This window comes from Tursiops truncatus, chromosome 18, assembly GCF_011762595.2.
Source record: "Tursiops truncatus isolate mTurTru1 chromosome 18, mTurTru1.mat.Y, whole genome shotgun sequence".
In the NCBI taxonomy this organism is placed as follows: Eukaryota; Metazoa; Chordata; class Mammalia; order Artiodactyla; family Delphinidae; genus Tursiops; species Tursiops truncatus.
The window spans coordinates 15,922,346-15,941,243 of NC_047051.1; the positions used below are offsets into that span (position 1 = coordinate 15,922,346).

An 18,898-nucleotide genomic window follows, 5' to 3' on the forward strand; every position below is an offset into this window, starting at 1 on the left:
TACTAGCCTCATACAACGTTTCCTGCTTCCACTCCTGTCCCTGTTGTCTATTCTCCACCAAAGTGATCACTGAAGAACACAAAGCAGATGATGACACCCTTGCTTAAACCACTCCTGTGGTTTCCCATCCCATTCAGAGTAAAACCCACAGTTCTCTCCAGGCCCTCGGTGATCTGGCTTCTGCCACTATAGGGGCTTCCCTCTCTCTCCTCCCCCACCTTACTAGCTCTGCTCCAGTCAGCTGGGCTTCCCAAAGTTCCTAGAACAGGCCAGGTTCATTCTTACTTCTGGGTCTCTGCATTTTGTTGCCTCTGCCTGTGACTTTCTTCCCCTAGATTATCACTGGCTTGTTCCCTCACAAATGCCACCTCCTCAGAGACCTCCCTTGACCACTCTTACCACTTTCCTCCTTACGGTATTTCTCTTCAGAGCATTGCCTACTGTCCCAACAGAATATAAGTTCTAGGAGGGCCAGGGCTTTGGCTTTTTCCCACAGGATCTAGAATTCTGCCTGCCTTACAGTAGGCATTCAATAAGCAAATGATTGAACGAAGGAGGAAGTACATGAATGACTGTCCTTTGCCTGTTCTTAGGACATGAAACAGGCACATGACATCTCTTTTCCTGGCTGACCAGTGTTGTTTCTGTGCTGGTCTTCACCTATTCCACTACTCATACCTGTTAAGTCAGGGAATGCTCATCTCAAGGAGAAGCTTTGGAGATGGTCTTGCTTGACTAGTTAAGGATTAGGGGGACAGAAAAGAGAAAGATGACAAATATATGATTTCCCCATTTAACATGTGTTTGTGTCCCCCCCCAATCATATTCAATATTTGGAGGTGATTAGGTCACTGGGGCAGAGACCTCATGAATGGGATTAGTGCCCTTATGAAAGAGACCCCAGAGAGCTCCCTCACCCACTCTGCTGTGTGAGGTTATAGCAAGAAGACAGCCATCTAGAAACCAGGAAGTGGGTTCTCACCAGACACTGAACCTGCCAGTGCTTTGATCTTGGACTTCCCAGACTCCAGACCTGTGAGAAATGTATTTCTGTTGTCTATAAGCCACCCAGTCTATGGTCTTCTGTTATGGCGGCCAGAATGGACTTAGACAACATGTAAAATGGGTGGCTCAGGTTCTTTAAAACATGGTGTTAGATTTAAATAATGGTGGGCACTGGTAAAAAGAATGGTTAGAAAGGCTTATTTAACTTTAAAGACTGAATTGGATGGGCTGTTCATCCTGTCCAAACAAACATGGAAATACTTAAATAGGGTTTTCTATGTGCCAAGTGATAGACACCATTCAGCTCCTCCTAACTAATACACACCAACATCTACCAGCATTGCACCACGAGAAGCAGGCCCTCTGGCCTTTGTTGGTGACTATGGGATAAGGATGGTTTATGATGAAGAAATGGGAAGTTGATATACGGTATCAGAAGTGCAAAGGCTCTGGAACCAGATTCTAGGCTCAAGTGACAGCTCTACCCTTATTAGGTATATGACCCTGAGCAAGTTATTTAAGACTTTGAGCCTCAGAACTCTCATCCATAAAAGAGGGATGATAATAGTTTTGTTAAGATTAAATGAGTGGGGCTTCCCTGGTGGCGCAGTGGTTAAGAATCCGTCTGCCGATGCAGGAGACACGGGTTCGAGCCCTGGTCCGGGAAGATCCCACATGCCGCGGAGCAACTAAGCCCCTGCACCACAACTACTGAGCCTGCACTCTAGAGCCTGCAAGTCACAACTACTGAAGCCCACACGCCTAGAGCCCGTGCTCCGCAACAAGAGAAGCCACCGCAATGAGAAGCCCATGCACTGCAACGAAGAGTGGCCCCCGCTTGCCACAACTAAAGAAAGCCCGAGTGCAGCAACGAAGACCAAATGCAGCCAAAAAGAGAAAAACAAATACCGTGTGCAGCCAAAAATAAAAAAAATTAAAAATAAACACATTTATAAGATTCAATGAGTGAATATATATAAGCACATGGAACAGTGCCTAGTGCATGGGAAACACTCAATAAACGTGAGCTATGATTATAGTGCAGGAGACCTCATCCGGACCATCTCTGTGACACTGTTTTTTGTTGAGTTAGCCTAAGGCAGTGACCAGCGCGTTCCCATGCTATCTCAACCATCATAAGATCAACCAAAGTTTTAGAAACAAGGTCCACCTCTAGTTTTTGCACATCACATCAGGCTGCAAGGAGTCCGAGCTGGGAAGGGGAGTTCTTGGTAACACAGAGTCAGGAAGAGTGAACAGACAACCAGGTTAAAGCAAGCCAGGGCATATTCATCAGACTCTCCCAGGGCTCAGACTGTTACACCACAGGCTTCAGGAAGAGTGGGAAAGATGGAAGGAAAAGCTGCAAGACAGGAAACAGGATGGGACTGGGGAGGCAGAATAATCACGCTGTGGTCCCATCCCAGTTCCATGTAAATGACCTAACAACGGGTCTCTATTGGAGGCTGGCTTATAAACTGTAAATCACAGCATTCATTTCAAATCAGTTCAATAAGCAGGTACTGAGCATCTTCTATACGGCAGGCACTGTGCTAAGCTCTGTGGATATATTCAAAACAAATAAGACTCAGACCCTACACCAACACAAATATACAATGTTAGTTCTGGGAATGAGAAGGACACGCACACTGTGTTTGGTGGAGCCGTTCTCTCACAAGACGCGGTTGCTCCCTCTGCCTGGAGCGCCAGACCTACCTTTTATCCCCCAGGTAACCTTTTCTCCCTCTTCAAGGTGCAACTCAGGTGCCCTCTCCTGCAGGAAGCCTTCCCTCCAACACCCCCAATCTAGGTGAGGCTCCCACCTCTGCCCACGTCTCTAAATGTCACCATCACTCACTGGATCCGACTTTGCTGGCTTATAAATCTGTCCCCGCTGTAGACTTTAGGCTCCGCATCTTTGTATTCAAGCACCGTGCACAGAGCTGGGTGCACCAGAGGTGCTCAGTGTGTTTACTCACCTGGCCCGTTAACTGAATGGCAAAGCAGCATGGGAGGACGATAAAGGAGAGCAATAAGCCGTCACAACAGAGGCTTTGGCAGACACAGAGGAGCCCAGAGGAATGGGGCGGGGAGTCTCTTCTTTCTGCGGCGACTGCTGCCTCTGTCAGCTTCCTGATGAGCAGCAGAGCCCCTTCCACCCGACGCCTCTGGCGGCAGCGAGTCAGCCACCTCAGCGAGCCCAGCTCGCGGAGCAGTGCAGACACAATGCTCCGCCCTCTCCGTCTACACCCGGGCCAACCTCCTTGCCCTGCACGACCCATAACCAGGATGGAGAATGAGAGCCAGGTCTGCGATGGTTGTGGGTTTCCGGGGTTTATGATATTTTAATTGACAAAAATCATTTATTCCATTTTGTTGTCCTTCACTCCAGCTTTCCGCTCCAGAGCTCTCCCTCATGGTTTCATTATATGCTTCTCCCTGCCTTGGCCCTCCACAATATAACCGACAGAATAACTTTTAACATAAATGAATTCATTCTTAAAAGTCAAGGTTTTATCTATACTATTTTATACTCTCTTAAGTGGAATTTTTAATAGCTGCATAATATCCCAAAGCATGGGTGTACCTTATTTCACTTACTGTTAGGTTGTTTAACTTTCAACTATTATACGTTTTGCTAGGATGAACATTCTTATACATAAAACTTTATTCCCGTTTCTGATTTAGTTAGAAGAGTTTCCCAACTGTGGAACCAGATCAGAGTATAAACATTTTTAGAAATTTCATACATGTTACCAAATGCTCAGTGAGCTAATTTTTGGAGACTTTTACAACATATCTTGCAAAAGCTAAAGACGAGGTGGAGGGTCACAGAGCCAGGGCTGGAAACTGCTGGCTCTGTCTCTACCAGTGCGACCTGGTAACTCACCATGCACATCCCACCACGCGTGCAGGGTGCGGGTGTGCAGACAAAATGCGGCCAGAGGAGAGGCAGCCAAGGAAGTCCTCAGACCACGGAGCCTCTTGAAGAGTTTGTAACCTTTCAGTTACTGCATTTTGCTCCAGGTTGAAGTGATGAGTGTTTCTGGAAAGGGAAATGTGCTCCGTCTCTAGGCTACACCCTCCTCCTGAGACCCACAGCGGGACATCCAGCTGACTCCTTGCCGCCTCCTCAAGGAGGCCTCTTGGTCATGTTCAGTTTAAAGCACCACGACATTCTCTCGCAAAGCTGCTGTTACTTCTGCCGTTCCCATTTTCAGTAAATGGCATCACCGTCCACCCAAATGTTCCAGACAGAAACGTGGAAGCCACTCCTGCTTCAACCAATCATCAAGCGCTGCTGACTCATCTCCTAAACAGACCCTGAACCCCTCCTCTACTCTCCACACCCGCTGCTGTTCTCCCGGTCCAGACAGGAGTCCCCTTTTCCAGGGACTCCGGCAGTAGCTTCCTTCTAAAAGGCCTCCTCACATCCATCCTCGTCCCCACTCAGTCCACCACCCGCTGCTACCACGATTCGTTACAACGGAAAGCACGTTACCACCCTGCCTCAACTCCACCGCTGGCTTCCCTCTGCCTGAGAACAATGTCCATCCGAAGTTCTTCACGTTGCCTGGGACGTCAACTTGTATCCCTCACCCCTGGCTCTCCACACAGGCCACTGGACTCCATTCACACGTACCCACTGCAGGCTTCAAACCTGCTTCCTACATCCGGGGTCTGGAATGTTCCCACCACCTGGGTAACTCCTCAGTCTTCTTAAGGTGTTGTTTAAACATCACTTTCTTAGAAGCCCCCCTTTAACTCTGTGGACAAGAAGCCCTCTTGTTAACTGTTCCCAAAGAAGCCCATGCGTGGCCTCGGGGCTTCACAACACTTGTTACACGCATAGTATTTCCAATTATTGCTTTAATTCCATGAGCGGGATTTGAACCAGGGCAAGGACTAGGCTGATTTCATTCACTGATGAGGGGCACCACTCATCACATGGAGAGCCAATGACCTGACGGACTCTAGATGAAAATCCACATCTATTAGATGTGAAAGCCTCTACTGTAAACAAAAATTAAGCTTTCAGCTTAATGATCTGAACTTACATATTTGCACTAAACTGTGCCTGTCCTTGTTTTAGTTATTTTTTATTATAGCTACACTGTTACTTTCAATACTTCTCCTAACAGTCAATGAACAAGTCTGGATTTAATTTTCCGTTAAGTAGTATGCTTTGGGCGGTTCACATTCAAGCCCTCCTATTTCCAATATGTTCATACTAACCAAAAAAATTCTTAGGAGAAAAAAAAAAAGATTTTATTGATACTAGTAGTTTCCAGTGGCCAAAATCTGATATTTTTCCTCTTTGTTCAAATCAGCGTGTGACGTTTTGGCAGAAATATATTCTAATTTCTGCAGAAATATCAAAGAACTATGATATTTGGCATTTAGCTCCAGAAATAAAACCAGCAGAGGGAGCATAAGAACATAAAATTAGTTTTCTAAATCCCCATGGGTTAGTTAGTGCCATGTTTCGGCCTCTGGGTACGGCTGTTAGGAAGATTCCACCACTAACTCACATTTTTATATGACCTTCTGTACTGTAACAGAGAGTGATGGGTGAATGGCTGAAGACTTGTCTGCTGTTGAGTCTGGATCTGGAGTAATTAGATCCCCAAGATCACTCTTTAATGGATCTAGGTTCATCTTAAGGTCTTTGTTTGGGGGGGTAAGGGAGTCAGGAGGTTAAAACTAACTCTCCGTTCACAGCCCCTTTCTCCAGAATTGTGTCTGGCTGAGTTTGGGACCTCCCAGGGCCCAGATGGACTTACTGCATAGGAAGAGCTCAACAATGTTTGCATCATCGTGGAATCTCTCAGATGCCCTTGTTCTAGCTTTAAATGAATGACCTGTGCTGTAGCCAGACTGGAGATGGGTAGATACTACTGTCTAGGAATAATAACAAATTAGATAGGTGACCTGCTACATTTATTTGCCTTCGTGTTAGATAACAACCTTCCTGGGCTACGTCCTGTCTTCCTCAAAGATATTTCATGATGAAATCATGTGAAAATAGTTTACATTCTTTCAGAAAGATAAGATACAACATCGGGTAGTATTTTATATTGGAACGAATCCGGAAGACATGAAATCCTTGGGCCACCTTTTCACCTCACAGCAGTAAGAAGCAGCTACTTACCCCTTTCCTGACCCAGAGGCAGCAGTACAGAACTCGGGGAATTCCTATCTGTGCTCTGGGCAACGTCTGACTTCTAAGGAGCCAGAAGGTCACGCTGAAAGCCACCTCTGCCTCAACCAAATCTGGGAACTCTCCAGCCTGTCACGGCCTCTAAAATGTTACCGCACGTCTATCCACTCCCCGCTCTCCCATCACCATAGCCACGCTGCGAGGGACAGTTTCCTACTAGCTCTCCCATCACACTCTCAACTACCAGAGCAATCTTTTAAATCCGATCATGTTAACTTCTTTGCTTAAAACTCTTTCACCGTTTTCCCCTGATGTCAGGATAATGCTCTCAGTGATCTGAACCGACTCTCACTTCCTTTCTGGCTGACACCCACCACCCCCACACTCAGTGTTCCAGCCAAAAAGAGTAACTAGGCGCTCCCAAGAGAGCCACACTTTTTGCAAATCCCCAGGCCTTGGATTACGCTGGTTTGTTCTGCCTGCCCTGCTCTCCCTACTTCTCTTTCATGAACTCAACACTTACTCCTCCGCCACAATCTTAGGTCGAAGTCATATCTTCCCCCCCACCCCCCGGGGGAAGACCTTCCCTGACCAACTCCCACGCCCATCCCCGCAACGCGCCGTTCCGTGTTCTTGGACATGCTTGGTGCTGCTCCCGTGCCCCAGACGCTCCTCCACACACCCCGGCCCTCAGGCACTATAATTACTGTTTAGCTTCTGTCTCTCACTGGGCTGTGAGGAATTCGAGAACAATGACTATGCCTTTTTTTTTTTTTTTTTAAGCAGAGGTCTTCTTAGAAGCCCATGATTTTAAATTTATTTATTTATTTATGGCTGTGTTGGGTCTTCGTTTCTGCGCGAGGGCTTTCTCTAGTGTGGCAAGCGGGGGCCCCTCTTCATTGCAGTGCGCGGGCCTCTCTTGTTGCGGAGCACAGGCTCCACACGCGCAGGCTCAGTAGTTGTGGCTCACGGGGAAGCACTATGCCTTTTCTTTCTGTGACTGGCAGTAGTGGCCGAGGTCAACCAGGGAGAGCCCAGGAGGTGAAGAGACAAGGGTCCCAGGCAGAACCCACCAAGACGACCCCAAAGGAGAGGAGAAAGAGCAGTCAGAGACTTCAGTGTGGGAGGAAATGTGTTATAGAAGCCAATCGAGGGCAGTCACAGCAGGAAGGAATGGCCACAATGTAAAACGCTACCACGAGGTTAAACAGGACAGAGTTTAAAACATGTCCGGGCTTCCCTGGTGGCGCAGTGCTTGAGAGTCCGCCTGCCGATGCAGGGGACACGGGTTCGTGCCGCGGCCCGTGAGCCATGGCCGCTGAGCCTGCGCGTCCGGAGCCTGTGCTCTGCAACGGAAGAGGCCACAACAGTGAGAGGCCCGCGTACCGCAAAACAACAACAACAACAACAAAAAAAACATGTCCACTGGATTTAGCTACCAGCAGGCCACAGGCCACCTCGGGGAGAGCAGTGTGAGAGGAGTGATAAAGACGAGCCAAACTGCAGGTGGCGGGAAAGCCAACGGGAGGGAAGAATGCGAAACGGCTGGGAAAATGATAACTTTTTTAAGACACGTTGCTAACTGCGACAACGTGAAGGTATTACTCTAGGTGAACTAACCCGGTCACAGAACAGCAAATACTGCACAATTCCCCTCATATGCAGTGCACAGAGACAGAAAGCAGAATGGTGGTTGCCAGGGGCTGGGGGGAGGGGGTTACATGGGCACAGAGTTTCTGTTCTGCAAGATGAAGAATGTTCTGGAGATGGATGGTGGTGATCAGTGCACAACAATGTGAATGTACTTAATGCCACTGAATTGAACACAAAAATGGACAAAAGCATCAATTTTAGGTTGTGTACATTTTACTGCAATTGAAAAACAAAGGAAAAAAGCGGCACTGCTGTGAAGAAAATAAGATGGGATCAGAGGGGTTTTGTTTGTTTTTAACAGAGGCAAGGAACTCAGCATGTTAGAAACTTGAGAAGAGTTGGTCCAAAGGGAGATCAAAAAATTAACTTTCCATGTGGAGACCCCCAGGAGGATGAGTCTGGGGCCAAGGACAGCATGAGGCGGGAGGGCGAGCGATGAGGAGAAAGCGAAGGAAAAGCTTGCTTGTTGGGGAGGGAAGATGGGGTGGCCAAGAAATAAACATTTTTAAAAAGCTTGTATTTGATAACCTCTGTTTTTCTTTGAAGGAGGCCTAGGGAGCGGGGAAGGTCTGAAAAAGCTGCTGAGGGACTGAGAGAAGGAGCATACTGTGTACGAAGGACTTAGAGCCGGGTTACATGAGGGACTGTGAGGCAACTCCTGAGCCTGGACTGGAATGACGACTCTGCACTGGGGACGATGAGCTGAGGCTCGTGCTGTGACCCCAAACCCGAGTGCAGCCTCCGCGGCTGAGTGTGCAGGAGAGACATAGATACTCTGAACCACAGGTGAAATTTACCAACAAGGAGGAACAAGGGGGCCTGAACTAAGAATGCAGGGAAACGTGTGGCTGAAGCGATGGAGAGGAAGGGAAGATGGGGCAGAGATGCTGGGCAGTGAGGGATCAAGGGAAGGACTCCTCAACAAGGGCAAGAACAAGTGCAGGTGGAGTTAAGGGCTTAGGGAAGCCAAGGATTAGGAGACTGAACTCAGCAGTGAAATAGTCCTGACCTGAGATAGTTTCAGGTCCCCACCAGGCCAGGCTTGGTCAGAGTGTAGGTGGCTAAAAAGAGAAATCCAATCAGGAAAGACCTGGGTTCTATCCACAGGGGAGGTTTCTATGTGCTCTTCCTGCCTCAGGTGTAGATAATTAAGATGATCTTTTATGAATCTTTCCCCTGGATTCAATTTTCTCTTTATTGCATTGCTCTTTTTCCCTTTAGGAACTCCCTTATGAGCTAGATACTATCCCATTTTACATCCTCATTCACCTACTTTTGTTCTTATATGACGTCTAAACTCAAATATTAACCTTGTTCTATACTGAATCATGGGCTGGTAAACTGCAGAAGACACAAAAGCCCATTAAGAACCAGGAAAACAGGCAGTTATTCATTCTCCAGGGTCAACATCACATGTTAAAAATACTAGTAAAAAATTAGTCATCATCATTTACTCAAGTCTTTCAAAGGTTAAGTGTGGATACAGTCTGTCACCTTGCTTAAATGACCTTGAGCAGACCAGTAACATAAAGGGGGCCTTGAAAAGAGCCCCAGAGGAAGGAAAGTTAAAGAGGAACTTGTACCTTTTTATGTAGGCTAGCTACCTACGACAAATCTATTTTTCATTTCATTTGTCTTGGAAGTAGGAGTCTGTCTTGCATACCATTTTCTCGCTCCAAGGATGGCAAGGACAGACCGAGGCAGCTGTCCTTCTGTCCAACTGTTTGTGCAGTTGCCACACAGCCTCAAACAATGTCTCATTAACATAGGCAAACAAGGGCTTTCTCCAGCGTAGCATGACAAAGAACCACATCACCACCATTTTTGAAATAGACTGTTTGCTCTTTTGTTTGACTGATGGAGAAAATTTCTGACATTGTATCTTACTGAACCATTCTTACTGAACCATTCTGAAATCAGTCACACGCATCACGTGTATCTTTGCACAAGCCCAGATTGTACCTCGTCACTTGCACACCACATCTTGTGAACATCAGAACATGCAGCGGGCGATAGGTCACTGTGAGAGCAGCACATGGAGGGTCTGCTTTCAATCCCACCTGTATGTCCTCTGAATGTTGTGACCAGGGTGCAGTTTTCTTGCTCCAGTTTGAGGATGGTTACTTGGCCTGAGTGGTCACCAATAAACACGTGCCGGGTTTCAACATCAAATCTATCATGTAAGCATTAAGGATCGTTTCTCAAAAGTGAGTGGATGGTTTGCCCCCCTCTCTCCACACACACACCAGAAAAAACACAAATGTCAAAGAAATGCGCAAATCTCACGGGAGGAGAACTTGATTATAATGCTGAAAGACACAAAAAGTGGACATAACAAAATGAAAGACATTACTTACTGGACGGTAAGACTCAACATGATAAACATGTCAATTTTCACAACATGAATTTATGAATTTAATATAATCCCTATAAAAGTATCAACACGTGGGTTTTTTTCCTACAGTTAGGTATGTTCATTCTAAAGTTCACATAGAAAAATAAATAAGCAAGAAGAGCCAGGAATATTCTGAAAATAAGAGTAATATGGTAGTGTGACGGGGGAGGCTAGCCCTACCAGATATTAAAACATGTTATAAAGTCTCTTTAATTGAAAGTGTGGTGCTTAGACAAACAGACCAATGGAACAGAAAAGAAAGTCTAGAAATAGGCCCCAAAGCATGCAGAAATTTAGTACGTATCTGATAAAGGTGGCTTTTCAAATGAATAAGGAAAAGAAGGGCGAAAAGAAAAGTTGGCACAAACTGAACCAGTCATTTGGAAAAACAAAACAGGATTTGTACTTCACTTTATACCAGGAAGAACTCCAATGTAAAAAATGAAAAATAGAAGTTCTAGATGGGAGAGTTCCTTTATAACCTTGGAGTGGAAAAAGCTACGACTCAAATACACAAACAACAAACAAATGCAATAAGCAAAGCACAAGACAAATTGGAAAAAATATTTGCAACTGATGTCACAAAAGGCCCGAATACCTAATACAAAAAGAGCAATCCAGAAGAAGATTACAAACCTAATAAAAAACAGGCAAGATACATGAATGGATGGTTCAAGAAATGACAATGGTGCTTTGCAAAAAAAAAAAAAAAATTAACCTAACAGGCTCTCCTTTGAAAGGCTGCTGTTACAAGATTGGCATGGCACCTGGGAACTAGGATTTCAGGAGGGTTCCCACCATTAACAAACAAAAGTGGCTGACTGTGCCTTAACTGTACAAACAATATGGTTTATGCTAAACACCTGCTTTCCTTCTGCGAGTCTGTTTTTTTTTTTTTTTCTTTTGGTCACTCCACGCGGCATGTGGGATCTTAGTTCCCTGATCAGGGATCGAAACCGTGCCCCCTGCAGTGGAAGCACGGAGTCTTAAACACTGGACACCAGGGAAGGCCTCCTTATGGGAGTCTGGAATTTTGGTACATGCAGGAAGAGGGTGCCTGTGTGACCAGTCAGTCTCCAGTAACTACCCAAGGCCCTGAGTCTCTAGTGAGCTTCCCTGGTTGGTAATGCCTAGAGATCCTACTTGTAGAGATCTACCCCAGAGGCACAATGGCCAAAATATGAATTGACACATGCCTGAAGCTATTCACTCCGTATTACAGTAAGAGCTAAAGTTTGAAAGTCCATCAAAAGAGGACTTCTTAACTATGATACATCCATTCAAAAGAATACTACACAGCTGGGAAATTTGACATGGAGTAATTTCCAGGATATATTATTTTATATATATATATATATATATTTTAAATAGAGACTTAGATGTTACAGCCTTAATAGCCTTCTGTTAACTTTATATTTATTATTATTTAAAAAAAATTTTGGCTGCACCCCACAGCATGTGTGATCTTAGATCCCCGACCAGGGATCGAACCTGCACCCCTGCACTGGAAGCGCGGAGTCCTAACCCCTGGACCACCAGGGAAGTCCCTCCAGCATATATTATTAAGTGTGTGTGGGGGAAAGCCAAGGTTTATGGAAGTTTATATGCTACACTACCTTCGTGTAAGAAAGAGGGAAACATAAATATAAGTGTGTGTGTGTGTGTGTGTGTGTGTGTGTGTGTGTGCGCGCGCTTATGTTTACAAAAGGAAGCACTTTGATAAATCAAGATTGATCAAAAATGGCTGCCAGTGGAAAAGTGAGAAACAAGCTGACGGGAAAGGGGTGGTAGTGAGACTTCTCTCTCATTACATTGTTTCCATTATGGAATCTTGTAATTATGTACATGTGAAAAATACTTATACATTTTTTTAAAATCCCCTAAATCGACAACAAAGTAAAGTGAATAAACCTACTGTCAACTTGCTGATATAACCACAGAGTTAAAAGAATTATTTCAAGTGACTTTAAAACACAGCGTTTTGACTATACATTCTTGGTAGAATATATTCTCAGGACAAAGAAAGCTGCAAAAAAAAAATCTAAAATCTTATTCAGTAGTCTTTCTATTATAATATTGCTATTACTATTTAAAACAACTTAAATATACCACGGGATAAAGCAAATAAAGAATTATGCTGATGTTTAGGAACAAAGGTTTTTAGCCCAGAAGAATCAAGTACAGAAATGACGTAAAGGGGCTTCCCTGGTGGCGCAGCGGTTGAGAGTCCGCCTGCCGATGCAGGGGACACGGGTTCGTGCCCCGGTCCGGGAAGATCCCACATGCCACGGAGCAGCTAGGCCCGTGAGCCATGGCCGCTGAGGCTGCGCGTCCGGAGCCTGTGCTCGCAACGGGAGAGGCCACAGCAGTGAGAGGCCCGCGTACCGCAAAAAAAAAAAAAAAAAAGAAGTATGCTATAATGTTAAATTTGAATTAGAAATATTATGTGAACTAATCATTTATTTTCTTTTTTTAAATACACATACCTATATTTGCTAGCTATCTCTGAATACTATTCCTCACTAAGAGAAATGGCCAATTCCAGGACTGGGACAGGAAGGTACCAGATGAGCTTCAGACATGTCGTGTCAAAAAGCAAAGACGCTATCAAAGGCTAGTGGGGCTGTATCAAAAAGACATAGGAGCCAACATGATGTGGCTCTTACTGGCCAAAGATGGGACAATATGAGCATCAAAAAAAGGGGGGGGGTGCAATTTACTGAAATATACTGAATATATTATTAAAAAACAAAACCCTAAGAGTTTATAATAATGCTCAAAGCCAGAGTGATTGGCATTTAGTATGATATGAGGAAATATGGAAATCAGGATAATCTTAATAGCTTTTCAGTACTCTTTCCACAAATAGGAATAGATAGAAGAGAACGCTTGGTGGAAAGGCATTTGACTATATAGGGTGACATCTTGGAAATATCTCCAACAGGAATAAATTCTTAAAATGAAGAGTACCTGAATTAGTTTTGTGGAAGCATGAAAAATGTGACCAAAACTTGGTCAAATGACAGACTGAAAGGTGTGGCTAGGTAAAGTATTCACAAAAATAAAGACCAGCAATTGAAGTGGGGAAGGAAAACAGTTCTATTTCCTACATCAGCCTGCCATGGGACCCTTGGGAAATACCTCCGTTCTGCTATATCTAGTTGTGCAGAGGGCTAGCTCAAAGATTTTAATACCCTAGTTCTAATCCTGGTTCTGCCAGTTAACAGTCATGTGACCTTGAGAAGGTTTCTTATTCTTAATCTTTTTGAGCCTCTCTGAGGCTTTTCTACAAGTGAAAATTGAGAATTAGGTCTTTATGTTTTGATAGTGAACAAAGTAACATTATGTAGAAGTACTATGTAAACTCTCAGGGACTGCAAAGGTAAGATATTTTCTTCTTTTTCCTCACCTTCACTTTCTTCTTATTGTTGTTGTTGGTAACATGATAGTTCACTTAATATTCACTTAAATAGTTAAGTGAATATTAGTTCACTTAAAGCAACAAAGATTTTGAGGTGATTCCGAAATTGATAATTCAACTTGTGAACTAGTCAGTCTCTGTCATCCTTTATTTCTCTACTTGAATTTTGGTTACTTTCATTGCTTATTTACTTCTCTGCTAAGAGGCCTGAAAGAAGAGGAAAAAGGGTGATGTCAATGTGACTTATTCTATCACTTGTTGGCTTGATTATTTGAGGTGTAGACGGGAGAGAATCAATCCGTCTGTAGAAAACTCTTATGTACACCACCAGTGCCCACTATGAAGAGAAATAGGGGTCATAATGTTATTCTGAACATTTTATGTTATTTTAACAGATCTTCTTCCTTTCCTTATCACTAAAAAACTGAAAAACCAAAAAGACCAAAAAACCAAAAACCGGTAAGTACAGAAGGTGGCAGAACGAAGAGGAGGGGTGAGGTGATGGAGGAGGGTTCCCATGAAAAAAGCATGTTTAAAAACTGAATTTTAACGCGAACCCCAACACTGTATGGGTTGCCCGTTAACAATCTATGCATCAGGCAGCTCCCAGAAAAAACCCTGCAGCCTTGGGAAAGTTGCGTGGGTCTCGGCTGCAAAAGCAGTGCTGTTATGCATCAGCATGCGGCACTGGGAAAATACCAGGCAGACAGATGCTCCCAGGTGCAAAGGCTGGCACTGTGGTTCCAGAATTGGAGCTAAGGAGGCAGAGCTGGTAGAGGTGAGGGAGTCTTCTGGAAGGCTCACCAGGCATCACCAGTACTCTCTGTCTGCAGTATTGCAGCTGCCTTCCACCTTAATAGCAAGGTTGGACTGGAGGGTCATTTGCACTGGGGAAGGAAGCCTGAGGCTTTCACTGCACACACAAGTTTCTGATAGCCAATCACATGTTTTTTTTCTGCTTGGTAAACCACATGGCAAAGAAGAGTCGAAAAATGAAGATGACTTTTGGAGATGCCGGAAGAGAGGAGTCAAAGACTATAAGAGTCAGGACAAGTTTAATTCTGTGTACTTGTGGGGTTTTTTGTTTTTTGTTTTCATTTTCAGATCGTTTAAACAGTAAACTTCTTAAGGGCAAGATCTGTATTTTTTTCTATACTCCTTGGTTTGGTTAGGTGATACAGAAGATACCTCACTAGGCGTAGCTAGTGATATAGAAGCCAGCATGTTAAGAACAAATTATATGGATGCCATTAGTTCTGTTCTCAGAGGGATAATGCAGTATAATGGGAAAAACCAGCAGTCCAAGGCAGAAGACCTGGGTTCTGGTGGTGATTTTCCTACATACCAGCTGGGTGGCTGCAGATAAGGCATGTGACCCTCTCTGGGCTTCAGCTGGCTCACCTGTACATGAGAAACTGGATGGATGATCTCTAAGGGAGATCCAATACTAACACTACAAGAAATCATTAATCCATTGGCAGGAGAGTTCATGTATTTCAATTCAAGCATTATGCTTGTCTGAACTGGCTTTTAGAAAGTAAACTTTGGAGTTTCTTTCTTTAAGCACCCTCTCAAAGATAAGTTGATTTTATTTTTGTTTTTTTTGTTTTTTTTGCGGTACGCGGGCCTCTCGCGTTGCAGAGCACAGGCTCCGGACGCGCAGGCTCAGCGGCCATGGCTCACAGACCCAGCCGCTCTGCGGCATGCAGGATCTTCCCGGACTGGGGCACGAACCCGTGTCCCCTGCATCGGCAGGCGGACTCTCAACCACTGTGCCACCAGGGAAGCCCGATAAGTGATCTTGATTTCCATTCCTTGTCGCCCTTGCTTCTGGTCTTCTTGGTAACATGCCACTTTTACAGCCTTCCATATGGCCATTCTCAGTTTCTTCATCTTGCCCTTCCAGTTGGAAAATAAGAGTGACATTAGCCTAAACACACACACACACACACACACACACACACACAGAACTACTGCCACATGTCTGCAAGGAAACAGCAAGGTGCAATACTTTGTCAGGTGGTTGCAAATCACTGAACAGGCATATAAATACTAGATGAAAATCTGAAAGCAAGTCTTACTGTTTCATCCTGCTTTTGCAGACAAGTGATCTGTTTATAACTATTTCCTCATCTGTCAGAAGGTGGAGAGATTCTACGCTTTTTAAAGAAGAAACTCAGGGTCCTTTACTCCTCAGAGCGGTAGCATCACCAGTACAGGCTTCTCACTTGTCAGGCCTGTGTTCACTGGAGCCCAGGGGGCTGGATGTGAGGATTACCCAGCATTGGCAGGTGTTCACACCGAGCACATGGACCCTGGAGACTTGAGAGATAAGAGTTAATATCGTTCTACATATCCTGGAAAAGTCTGGTACCTGGAACAAAGACTGCGTAGCGGTACTGTGTAGATACCAGTCAGCCTACTCTGGTCCCGGCATGGTGGCCTCTCAATAAATATTCTTAAAATGAACAGGAATCCTGTGGTTCTTCTGCCAGGCACCAAAATGGGAATGTTTCCAACCTTAATACCTATGTGCAAATTATTTCTGTTCAAAAATAAAAGACTGTATTTCAGTGACGGTTTTATCTCCATGTTCCATAATTCTTTCTGACAGCTGAGGCTCACAATTCTGGGCTGTGTACTGTCTAGATGTCAGACTTTGTATCACAGCAGACCCACAACCTGCTCGGCAGTAACTTATTTCAGGTGAAATTACTTTACTCCACCTACATGAGGACCCTTGATGATTTATGTGTTAGGAAAGTTTATAAGCACTTTTTTTTTTTCTTGCGGTACGCGGGCCTCTCACTGCCGTGGCCTCTCCCGTTGCGGAGCACAGGCTCCGGATGCTCAGGCTCAGCGGCCATGGCTCACGGGCCCAGCCGTTCCGCGGCATGTGGGATCCTCCCGCACCGGGGCACGAACCCGTGTCCCCTGCATCGGCAGGCAAACTCCCAACCACTGCGCCACCAGGGAAGCCCAGTTTATAAGCATCTTAATCAGTAGGGCAACTAGCAAATAAAACAAGAAACTTTCAAGTTGCACATACCCAAAATGTTCATGAAAGAAAGAAGTCAACAGCTAAGTTCCCACCAAGGGATTTTGTCCAGCAAAGGATACTGCAGGCCTGAGGCCACAGCACTGGTGCGATAACCTCCCAGGCGTTGCCCACTCTCAGAGCAGTGCCAGGCAAATTGCTTGTCCTGTCCCGTGCTCAGCACCCACTCCAGCTCCAGGACAAACAGGATCATCGTCACTCTGCTCTGATGCGCTAAAAGCCAAGAGACAAGAAAACAACCCATAAAGCATCCTACAAGAGGCTGGTAAAGCATGGTCCACAGAGATGCATCATTCCCTCCTCCCCACCCCAGAGTAAGCTGAACAGTAGATAATCGTTACAAACAAGGGCTAGAACAGTGGTTCTCATCAGGGGGACAGGCATGCCCCTGGAGAAGACCACATCCACGTTTCCATAAGAAAATTTTCCCCAACCACTTCCCTGGCGGTCCGGTGGTTAAGATTCCATGCTTCCAATGCAGGGGATGTGGGTTTGATCCCTGGTTGGGGAATTAAGATCCCACATGCCACGTGGCGTGGCCAAAAAATAATTAATTAATTAATTTTTATAAAAAGAAAGAAAATTTTCCTAACACCCAAAGGGCCTGGACCACCTCTCTCAGACATGTTAGAACTGCTGGACTAGAGAAAGGCAGATCAGTGTGACTACAAAACACATTAGGAACAACGTTCTGCTAATAAACTCACTGGTGTCTGTTTATTTAAGCTTGAAAAAAAGCAAAGAGCATTACTATTCTCCTTTTGATGAAGGTTTGCTTTTAAACCCACAACAAAGTTCTAGATGAATTTTCTGTGAGAAATTAAACGCTTGGAGCTTGGAGAGGAGGGCAGAATTATTCCCAAGTGCCATATAGAAAAGAATGAGATATCCTTTACGTCAAAGCATACATAATGAGAGCAAACTTCCCAGGGCTGCTCATATACAAGGACAACACCATCACGGAAGTACTGCATCACACAATTTCAGAGTTAGAAGAACTATTCATGTCATCTACTCCAGCTCCCTATTTTACACGTGGGCAAACCGAGGCACGATCGAGTTGAGTAGTTTGGCCAATCTCATGGCTTCTCAATTACCAAATAAAATCAGTAAAATATTCGCTTTCTTCCTCTTACACAATTCCAGGGGGAGAGGTATAGGGGGTCCACGGCCACTGAACAGAGCTGACTGGAATAAACAAAGATTGATATCCCAGAACTTGGACCCACTGGGCTCTGTGCCCAGGAACTGGCAGCCTGGTGGGTGAGAGGAGACTCATCCTGTGTGTGATGAGGTGACAGAGAAGCCATCAGCTTCCCATTTGGATCATGAAAATAGGACTGGACGTGGATGGATCAATGCAGCTCTATCAGCAATAACAGCATCACTGCCAATTTCTGAGTGTCTAACAAGTGCCAGGTACTTAAAGATATTGTCTCACTTAGTCATTGTAATGACTCTGCAAAGCTGGGTGTTTTCCTCCTTTTACAGACACACCCCAGCCTTGCCAAGATGGTGCTTCTAGACTGGCTAACAAACAATACAGTCCGAACCATAGTGAATACCTCCGGGACAGACATTACACCAGATGCCTGATGTTTTAAAATCCGATATTTGGCGCTTGGAGAATCTAAAGGGATTGAGAAGGGGTATAGAAACAATAATACTGTTAACATCTCTACCCAGTATCTGCCTTTCAGAGAATCGGCCACCATCAAGATCAAAATGTTGTCTTAAACTAAAAGATGGGGCTTCCTGGAGAAGCTTCTGAAGATCTTGTCATGTCTGTGTCATCAAAGGCCCAATTTAAGTTCCACCAATGGTGGAATAAAAGCGAACTCTCTAATGGTTCACTTTCAACTGTACCTACGTCTATTGCAGGCAGAAAGTGGTCCCCAGCGCTTCGCTCCCTTTTCTCATGAAGGGGCCTTTGATCTTTCTGTTACTTTGTAAGTCCAAGGGGTTGACAGTAGCCCAGAAGATAAGGGGGTTTACCGCCCTCTGAGCTGCCAGAGGAGGAGACGGAGGCTCAAAAATGTTATGTGACTTGCTCAAAGCTACACAATCAATGAGTGATGAGGCTAGAATTAAAACCCTAGTCTCTCTGCCAAAGTTGGTTCTCTTTCTCTGTCAGGCTGCCTATGACTACTGAAAAAACAAACAAAAACAAACAAAAAACAAACCCTAAAACTCAAAGCACATAAT

At 44.9% G+C, this 18,898-nt stretch overlaps 1 protein-coding gene across 2 annotated transcripts in view; it reads right to left on the reverse strand.

Annotated features, from left to right (window-relative positions):
- The window catches only part of WDFY2 (WD repeat and FYVE domain containing 2), a 184,716-nt gene that overhangs the window by 39,318 nt on the left and 126,500 nt on the right, over window positions 1-18,898 (reverse strand). For both annotated transcript variants that reach the window (XM_033843474.2, XM_019936654.3), the window contains exons 5-6: window positions 16,756-16,906; window positions 9,880-9,992 (exon numbers count right to left, since the gene is read on the reverse strand). In XM_033843474.2, coding sequence (XP_033699365.1) covers window positions 9,880-9,992; window positions 16,756-16,906 — 264 coding nt within the window. The remainder of the gene's footprint in view (window positions 1-9,879; window positions 9,993-16,755; window positions 16,907-18,898) is intronic.